This window comes from Sinocyclocheilus rhinocerous, unplaced genomic scaffold, assembly GCF_001515625.1.
Source record: "Sinocyclocheilus rhinocerous isolate Xijiao unplaced genomic scaffold, SAMN03320098_v1.1 scaffold2887, whole genome shotgun sequence".
NCBI classification, from domain to species: Eukaryota; Metazoa; Chordata; class Actinopteri; order Cypriniformes; family Cyprinidae; genus Sinocyclocheilus; species Sinocyclocheilus rhinocerous.
In genome coordinates this window covers 147,308-157,675 of record NW_015652397.1, presented here as the reverse complement: position 1 = coordinate 157,675, position 10,368 = coordinate 147,308, and the positions used below count along the sequence as shown (strand labels likewise).

Here is a 10,368-nt window from a genome sequence, read left to right as displayed (position 1 = left end):
GAATGAATCAGCTGTATGAAAGAATCGACCTTGATTGAATAAATGACTGATTTAGTGACAAAGACAGTGACTTGCCGCCACCTGCTGGTGGTTTGAGTTTCATTTTTAAAGTGTAATTTAACTTATTTGAATAATTTAATATGGGAACGGCTATGCAAATAGAAATGGATTCTATTTACATTAAGTGAAAATAGCAGTAATTTATTAGCGATATGCTATTTACACTACGTGCAAATAATGCTAGATTCTATTTACATTATGTAAAAATAGCAGCATTTTCTTTTTATACCAAAAATGGCAGATATTTGCACCTCAGTAGTACATTATAAAACAGTATGCAGTAATAACATATTGATTGTAAATTATCATATATTTTTTTACATTTCTAAATGGATGCCGCCTTATGTTGGGACAATAAAGGCGTTCCTACCTAAACCTAACCGATAAAACTATTAAATACTTGCGACGGCAAGGCACTTTATTTCCATTTTTTAAACATTTCCTTCATTTTGACTTCACACTGAAACTAAATGTCTTTCCGATCTGATATGTGATGGGAAAAGAGGGAATGAGTTCAGCACACGGCGAAGATTCGACTGTGAGATTGGTAGTCGAATCATGCTCCTCGTAACAAAGCATCGAATGTTCGACTATTCGGGGTCACCCCTAAACCATACTACTCGAAAATGTTTTACTTTTTTTGTTAGGATGCATCAGTCAAACACAAAGTTAAAAACACATAAGTCTTTATTGTAGTTTAGACAGTGTTTTAAGGTGAGATGACACTCAATAAACCTCATAATACTAAACATACAAAGATACAAGATACATACAAACAACACAAAGTTCTAGCTCTGATATTGAGGTTCGTAAAATACCACTGGCTTTCCATAAACTGCACATCTGATTAAGGCACATGTTAATTAAACCTTTGGCACACATGTGATTAATTTAGCATTAAACGGTGCCGATCACATGGTTTTGTTGTTAATTTTTGATAACCGATCATTCTTCTGCTTCTGAATGAATATGTGAGCTTACTGTTTTAATATAATCACGTAAACAATGTGTCCGAATAGCACAGAAAACAAGAAAATGACACAAAGTGACCTCCATAAGACATTTTAAAGACACGATTATACAGAAGAAAAATATAAAGATAAGCTTACTCTGGCACATCCCTTTCTACACGCTCAATAAAAACACTCATTCCACTGTATTCAGACGTTCTCTCCACAACCAAACACATATATATATATATATATATATATATATATATATATATATATACAAAACCAAACACTTCCCACTGGCAAAATATATTTAGTGGCTGAAACGAAAGCTCATGAATAATCTATGACATCCTAACCAGCCAATCACTGAGCTCGGAACTCTCCAGCTCTGCTCTGATTGGCTGAGAACATTCATCGGTCAGATCAGGCAGTTTCTGTGTGCGTTTCTAATGGCTACATGCTTGTGCATGCGTTTGTATCGGTCAAATAAGCTGCTTTATGTGATTATGAGATGAGAGGTGAATTGATCACGCTATCGCACCCCGAGCGTCCAAACCTTGCGGCTGCTTTCAGCACTGAGCATCTGAAGCGACACACTCAGACTTCCTGTGCTCCAGGAATGAGGAAGCGGCTGTGATTGGCAGCCAGATCGCTGCTGTGGGCGGGGCTTCTCTTGAGGAAACATGGAGTTGAGATTCAGCTGGCCAATCACAGAGAAGCAAGGAGCCGATCGGATCGAGCGCAGCACTAGAGAGAAAGAGAGAGATTTATAAATCAAATGCAGATTTAAAAAGAAAAAAGTTATACATGTAAAAAGTCACCTAGATGATAATGGTAAAACTGTTTGTTATAAATTATTTTGTTTTTATTCTTTAAAAAGGACTGAATGCAATAAAACTAAACACACAACATTTAAAAAAAGGAAAAAACTATATATATTTAGATTTTAGAGTTAAATGTTTATATTATATTTTTGCTGTCCAATGAAAAACAAAAATAAAAGCTATCTTGCTAAATAAATTAGTCGCCTTTAGCACCTTTAGACACATCTGTGATAGTGTTGTCAGAAATATAGATTTTCGACTCATTTTTGCACAGTATTGACTTCTCTAGATTCGTAATGAAGTTTGTAAACCTTAAACTTAAAGGTCTTCCTGCAGGTTTCAGCCGATATAAAAGCTCGAGGGTTTTTATAAGAGCTCAAACTCTTGTAAGTGAAGAAATTAAGTCATACGCATTTTTTTACTACTATAAAGTAAAATAATTATTATACTTGTTATGAAATATTAATTTATTATTTTACAGTTAGGAAATGTCAGTTTAGTTTTAGTGAACTATAATCTCAATGTCTCATATGCAAATAAAGATATAGCTATACTACAATATATACCCCATAAATATATTCTGCTCACCCAAATAAACGATGATAAATGGCAGTGTTTCATCTTAAAGAGCAAATTAAATTCCCTGTGGTGTAGAATATCAGTATTGTTCAAGGTACTGTATCAATTACACTAATCAAAACTGCCAGAAGTGGAAAATGTGTTTTTCATCGGACAGCGATGATATGTATAGCCTGTTTGTGTGTGTGTGTGTGACTGTGTGTGTGTGTGTGAGCGGAGTGAGTGAGTGAGTTAGTTTGTGTTTGTGTGTGTGTGAGCGGAGTGTGTGTGAGTGAGTGAGTGAGTGTGTGTGAGAGAGTGTGTGTGTGTGTAAGCGGAGTGTGTGAGTGAGTGAGTGAGTGTGTGTGTGTGTGTGTGTGTGCGTGAGTGTGTGTGCGTGTGCGTGAGTGAGTGTGTCTCTCTGTGTGTGTGTGTGAGTGAGTGTGTTTGTTTGTGTGCGTGTGTGTGTGACTGTGTGTGAGTGTGAGTGAGCGTAGTGTGTGTGTGTGTGTGTGTGAGTGTGTCTGTCTGTCTGTGTGTGTGTGTGTGTGTCTGTGTGTGAGTGTCTGACCGTCTCGGCTGTGTCTGTCTCTCAGAACGTCTCTGGCCCGCTGGTTTCCTCTGGCTGCTGCCTGATGATACAGACTGACGGCGGTTTGGACACACGGAGACACGCCGAAACCTGTCTCGTAGCACTGAGCCAGACACACGAGAGCCGCGGCGTCCTGCACGTCAACACATCATCTTCAGACCTCACATCGCTGTCATTTAAAACATTCAAAGCGTTTGAGTATATGAAGAGGAGAGATGCATTACCCCGCTCTCAGCCGCCATCCTGAAATAATGAACACACTTCTTCTCATCACAGTCCGGACGCTGAGACAAAACCACACCCAGACACACCTGAGCCTGAAGACAGAGAGACACAGGAGATTTATTTATATTTATATTATTTTTAATTAGGGATGTAACGATTAACCGCGAGCCGGTTGAAAATCGATTCAAATATGTGACGATTCAAATCGGTTGAGATGCTAAACAAATCGCGATTCAATTAGGGCTAGGAGTTTATATGAATGTAAGCAAAATACAGATAAAATGCCTTTTAATTCTACTTTTATTTTTGTTATTGTTATTACTTTATCTTAAGCTCTTTTAAATTATGTACCGGATTTTGCAAGTCATTTTTTTTAATCATCTGAAACATGTTGCAACTAATTTTCCAAAGCAAGTTATTGTATGTAATTACCATCAAGCATGCAAACATGCAAATATTTTCAAACACGCAAAATGCATGCATCCATATAACTCAGGGAGAATCCCAGCACCTTGCTGAGGTCCGTCTGCGCTCCTCGTCCCTTCTCGTAACAAACTCCCAGGTTAAACTGAGCTTTGCTGTAGTCGTGCTGCGCCGAGGCCAGAAAACAGGAGAAGGCCGTCTCGTAGGCGCCCGCTCTCGCGCTCTCTAGACCTGAAACACGTGAGAACTCGTTCAGACGCACGTTCACATCACGCAGCGGCGCTCTGAGTGTGTGAGCTCGTCGTTACCGATGATGTTGAGGATTACGGGAACGCTGGCGTCTGCCACGCTTTGCAAATTCTGCGCTGCTGCATCGAGAGAAACACCTTCCTGCAGGAAACATACACGTCTAACTAAATTACATCTATTTGCATAGCGGTCTATACAATACAGACTGTTTCAAAGCACAGTAATACACAGGAAAATAACACTGTTAATGTTGCAAAATCTATCTTACGTTATGAAACAAATTAAACTTTAGCTGTAAATCAGCTCTACAGAAGACAACAGTGTCTTTACTCAGTATTTCTTGTTTTCCAGAACAAATATATAAACATTCTTAATAAAGATACATTTACCTGAGAAGCAAAATTACTTCTTGCTTTCTGAAAAATGCATCAAAATGAAATGAGTTTATGCTTGAAACAAGAGAAAAAAATATCTGACAGTGTCATCAGAAAATAAACGTAATTCTTGTTTTCTGGAAAATGTATGAAAACTGAGTAAGTTTTTGCTTAAAACAAGAAAAACAAACTTAATTAAAAGAGAAAACAAGATTATTTTTCTGACCCCATTGTATTTAAGCAAAACCTTGATCGATTTTATAGAAAACAAGACACAAATATTGAGTAATAAAATCTTTTTTTGCAGTCTATTCAGTTTAATTTATTCAATGTTGATTCAGTTCAGTTCAACAACCGTGTTAATGCTGCAAAACTCACTAATTATGAAACTAATTCAATTTCAGCTATAAAACAGCTCTACACAATACAATAGTCAGATCAATTCAGTTCAATTTTGATTCAAATACAAGGACAAACTGTGTTTTTCGGTCTAAATTGTTACCTCTGGTTTCAGTTGTTCAGGAAAAAGAGTTTCTTCATCTGTAAGAAAATCAAGAATCAAGAGTCAACACTACACATCTATACTGTATGAATCTGCAATTGCATGATTAACAAGTAACTAGCATGTTGCTAGCATGATTAACAAGTTACTAGCATGTCACTACCATGTTTCTAACATGATTAGCATGTTACTAGCATGTTGCTAGCATTATTAGCAAGTAACTAACATGCTGCTTGCATGATTAACAAGTAACTAGCATGTTGTTAGCATGACTAGCGACTAGCAACAAGTGACTAGCATGTTGCTAGCATGATTAACAAGTTACTAGCATGTCACTAGCATTTTTCTAGCCTGATTAGCATGTTACTAGCATGATTAGCATGCTACTAGCATGTTGTTAACATGATTAGCAAGTGACTAGCATGTTTCTAGCATGATTAGCAAGTTACTAACATGTGGCTAGCATTTTTTTAGCATGTCACTAACATGTTGCTAGCATGATTAACAAGTGACTAGCATGTTGCTAGCATGATTAGCAAGTGACGAGCATGTTTCTAGCATGATTGGCAAGTTACTAGCATGTCACTAGCATGTTTGTTTCTTTCTCAAGCCAACCTAATTATAAAGTGCACATATATGTAAAAATGAATAAAAAATAAAATAAAAAGTACTATCTAATATTTGGTTCAGCTGTGAATGTGTACAGTATGTTGGTTTTTCTGACCGCAGTGTGACGCGGCGCTCTCCGGCTCCTCCTGCTGGTCATCAGAGCTGTGCGCCGTCTGCAGGTCAGAGGTGGCGTCTCCATCACCGTTACCATGACTACGGTCACTGGAGCCGCTGTCTGGGGTCTGCAGGCATTTCACCATCACACCGTCGGATAAAGCATTCGGCCTGGACACTGAGAGACACATTAGTGTACAGAGTTAAACAAACCGCTTATTATTTTATTATTGTTATTACTTTATTTTAATCTAGATTTTTTTATTTATTTAAATGACATACCATACCATATTTTCTGATTTATAAGTCATATTTCTTTTATCATCTGAACCATGCTGTAACTTTTATATTCTAAAGCGACTCCTATAATGCAATTAACATCAAGCATGCAAATATTCACGCAGTTTTAGCATTACTAACTTCACATCACAAACTATTCTCAAACTAAAATGCAGTCATGCAAACATTAAAAGGTTACACGACTCAATTTAAATGGTCTGTTGCACATTTTGTGAAATGAGTGAAATACACAGCCAAGTTTACATAACAAATAATAGCAAATATTAATTAGTAATAATTAGTTTATCAAATAGTTAGTTAAATTTGGTCAAATTTATTTTTTCATTTCTTATTTAAACTTTTATTTTTAAATTATGCATATGCATGTAAATGTTACAAATTCTTTAGCAATAATACATTTTTATTTACTGATCTCTAATTGGTTGAATTTTTTATTTTCATTTCTACTTTATCATTAGTAGTATTAGTAGTAGTGGTAGTAGGAATATTATTTATTATTATAATTTTATACTTTGATCTGGATATTTTTATGCATATGTGTGTATGTGTTACTAATGCTCTGTCAATTATATATTATTAGTGACTCATCTCTGATTGATATCATTTTTTTTTTATTTCTACTTTATTTATTTTGATCTGAATTTTTATTTTCAATTATGCACATCCGTGTAAATGTTACTAATGCTTTCTCAATAATATAAAAAATATGTCAGTAAAACTACTAAATTCTGAATCTGAGCAAGAGACACCTGTGTTGGCCTGACTGATCTCTGATTGGTTGAAATGTTGTATGATTGACAGCAGGACTCACAGATGTCAATCAGGACTTTGTAGGAGCATTTCCGTATCCGGGCCGGTCCAGGGTTCTGATCCGCGTGCGAGGACAGCCGAGAGTGAATCCTGTGACAGAGCTGCATGAAGAGAACCGCAGCGGCGCCCTGCACACACACACACAGAGTCACACACACACACATACACGCACGCACACACACACACACACACAGAGTCACACACAAACACGCACACACAAACACACGCACACAAACACGCACACACAAACACACACACACAGAGTCACACACACACACACACACACACACACACAGAGTCACACACAAACACGCACACACAAACACACGCACACAAACACGCACACACAAACACACACACACAGAGTCACACACAAACACACGCACACACACACGCACGCACACACACACACAGAGTCACACACAAACACACACACACACACACAGACACACAGAGAGTCACACACAATCACACGCACAGAGTCACACACAATCACACACACACGCACAAACACGCACGCACACACACACACCGCAGAGATGACATATGAAAAACAGTAGAGTTATAAGTGAACTACCCATCCCACTGCATCGAGAGCGGTGTATCTCGGCAGACCAGTGTAGCAGAACTGAGATGTCCGCTTCTTTTTCTGATCGTGAGAACTGTGAGAACTGAGGGACAGAGGGACAGTTAGTTCATCTCAGTGGTTTCAGGGTCACGGATCTCGCGTGCGGTCCGGTACCTGCTGCTGTCAGACGCGTGTCGTCCGCTGCTCAGGATGGAGGAGTTGAGGACCTCGTCCTCCACGTGATGACCCTGCGAGAGCCGCAGCGGAGCGTTTCCATGGCAACGGCTCAACACTGCGGGTCAGGAGCAAAACACATGTGAGCTTTCAGAGGTTCTGTGTTTACAAACAGACAAATGCAACGTCTGCTGTGGAAATGCACAAGAGAGATCTGCAGTGATTTGAGATCTAAAGGAGCGTTCACACTAGGGGAACGTCTCATGTAATCGCTCAATCAGTGTTTCAAAAGCGGAAAGACGTCAATAAAACTGCTTGTAAACAAAATGTCTCGTAGCATTTCATTAAGTCACGACATCAGTGTCTTCAGCTCATTAGTTCGCTATAAATGAAGTCTAGAGAAGATCATTTCGCGAAATATTGGACTATATACTCATTATATTCTACTTTACCTGTTAGTGATGTCTTAACTATTTAATGTTAATTAAATAAATCTGTTATGAAACAAGTTATGACAGCCGCTGTGTAAATGATTATATTTCAACAGCAAATAGAAATTTTATAATTAGATTTAGAAGGTAATTTAAAAACTGCATTGTGTGAAATTTAAATGTTTGCATAAAATTTTTTAATTTGAGTATTGATTATTATATTTAAAAATAAATAGTAATTGAATTTAAGTTTGTAACCATATAGTAATGTAAAAGGACTCGCTATAGTTTAGAGCATAAGCTGAGGTAGATTTTTATCCCTAATAAAATTTTTAACTATAATTGCATTTATTTATTTAAAGAAAGAGGATTTTGTTCAGTAAACAGCTGTTTAATATATAAAAAAAGCAATTTTATGCTTTTAATACACCATACCGAACGGTGATGTCAAAACCGATGTACGTACCGAACCATCATGCTTGTGTACCGTTAGTTCACACCAAGAACGATAATGCTAACTATATTAGCCTCCACACCAAAAAACGACAAGTATAACTATAACAATAACTATATTAGCGTCCACACAAACGGACGATAAAATTCTGTTTTTATTATAAGCGATGCAGTTTTGTCGAAAGAATCGTTCACACCAACAACAATAACTACGCTGTAAATTTCAATTTGTTAACTTTACTTGAACAAATCTTGCAAACTTACTGCCTCAGAAAAACTAGTTAAGGTTACTTAGCATATTAACGTTTTCATAAATTAGCTTCTGAGTAAACATGAACACATTGAGCAACCATAACGAGATTTTTTTTTTTTTTTGAGATTTTTTTCAAGTAACTTGAACATATTGAAATTTACAGCGTATAAATGTATTTTAATTTAATTTATACATTTATTTAAGCTTTAAAAATCGTTCTAATTCCACGAGTCCGCAACTATAACGATAACACTGGAATCGTTTTCAGAACGTTTTTTTTTTTTCGAGCTGGTGATGAACGATAAAAACATCGACAACCAATCAGAATCCACCTGACTATAAAGCGCGGCAAACATGTAACTGAAGCGCGCGCCTATAACGAACAGGACGTTTTGGTCAGTTTGTGTGGATTCTGATATAATTATTGTTATAGTTATGTTTATAGTTGTTGGTGTGGATGCTAATTTAGTTATCGTTATAGTTACCTTATAGATATCGTTCAACTGGGCCTTATAACGCATGACAAGTGCGAACGGTTTTGTTGTCTGCCGCCTTAAAGTGTAGCTGAGGTGTTGAATTCACTATTTTAACAGAATTAACACGCTTTTTAACGCACAATAACGTTCTGTTTTTATAGTGCGCTTCAAATAATCGCGCTCTTTGAAGTTTGGTGGATTCTGATTGGTTGTCGACGTTGTTGTTGTTTTTTTTTAAACGTTCTCAAAGTGATTCCAGTGATATCGTTCTTGTGTCGTTATGGCCATAATAGCTGTGGTGTGTATTTAACTATTTTCATAGAATTAGAACGATTATTAAAACGTCACAGTGTAGTTATCGTTAGGTATCTTTATATTATTTATTTGTTTGTTTGTGTGGGTGTGTGTTTGTTTTCCCTGTTTTCTGTTGATTTTAATACAATTTGCAACTGAAACCGAAACTATCCTCAAACTTATTAAAATATGCGTTTTATTCAGATATTCAACTAAAGTCCTGCTCTTCTTAATGATACTTGTCACACAGTCGCATGCAGTGAAACATCGCAACAATGTATCACTGTATTAATGTATCGTATCAATGTATCAGTTCGGATGTAACAGTGTATCAATGTATCAGTTCGGATGTAACAGTGTATTAATGTATCGCAGCTCGTGGGTGTTTCATAATCGCTCACCTCTGCCCACCAAACTCTGAATCCTCCACATGTCTGCTGTTGTTTCTGTGAGTTTATGAGGATTAATAAACTCACGCCATGATGCTGTCTGACAGTCACGAGTTACAGCAGCGGCTCGGTGAAGGACGAACGGCGGAAATGACGCAATCACCCCAAAATATAAACTACAGTCTGCGGTTGATTCTCCCGCCGCCAGAGGCCGCTGCTCGCCGGTACAGTTACAGACGCAGTGTGAAGGGCGCTTCTGTTTGATGATGTAATTGTGATATTTTGACTAAATTCATTCGTTATTATTTTTATTATTATTATTATTAATTATGCATATATTTTATTATATTTATATATTTTATATTATATGTATTTATGTATTTATTATTAATAATAAAATGTGCATGTTTATTTAAAATCAGATTTTGATTTGCATTATATTATGTTGTATATTTTCTTTGTTTTAATAAAACATATTGACTATTATGTTGTTTGCCTGTTGATTCAGTTCAAATGTGTTTTGTTTAACAGGATCTAATAAGCTATGGGAAAGAAACTGTTTATTTCATGATTTTGTATTATTATTTTCAATTTCATTTTTAATTAAAATATCATTTTTATTCAATTTCATTTGCATTTGTATAATTCTTTTATTTTTATTATTATTATATTTCATTAATGTAATTTTAGACTGTGTGCGTGTGTGTGTGTGTGTGAGAGAGAGATAGAGAGAGAGA

The 10,368-nt window shown here is 36.5% G+C and overlaps 1 protein-coding gene across 1 annotated transcript; it reads right to left on the bottom strand.

The window, feature by feature from the left end:
- Positions 1-723: 723 nt before the first annotated feature.
- Positions 724-9,766, bottom strand: dele1 (DAP3 binding cell death enhancer 1). The gene is made up of 11 exons (XM_016520899.1): positions 9,644-9,766; positions 7,336-7,453; positions 7,171-7,264; positions 6,595-6,721; positions 5,485-5,661; positions 4,761-4,798; positions 3,944-4,025; positions 3,724-3,866; positions 3,212-3,328; positions 2,967-3,120; positions 724-1,760 (listed from the first exon to the last, which is right to left on the bottom strand). Exons 1-11 carry the CDS (start codon positions 9,672-9,674, stop codon positions 1,546-1,548), a joined length of 1,296 nt encoding a protein of 431 aa, XP_016376385.1. The 5' UTR covers positions 9,675-9,766; the 3' UTR covers positions 724-1,545.
- Positions 9,767-10,368: the final 602 nt, after the last annotated feature.

Bases quoted from the DNA above. Each gene is read 5' to 3' on its own strand.
- dele1 (XM_016520899.1), bottom strand. From the start codon at position 9,674: ATGTGGAGGATTCAGAGTTTGGTGGGCAGAG. The intron at 6,722-7,170 runs GTAGTTCACTTA...GTGTGTGTGCAG, and splicing joins CTCTCGATGCAGTGGGATGG to GGCGCCGCTGCGGTTCTCTT. The intron at 1,761-2,966 runs GTCAGACACTCA...CTTTCTCTCTAG, and splicing joins AGACAGACACAGCCGAGACG to TGCTGCGCTCGATCCGATCG.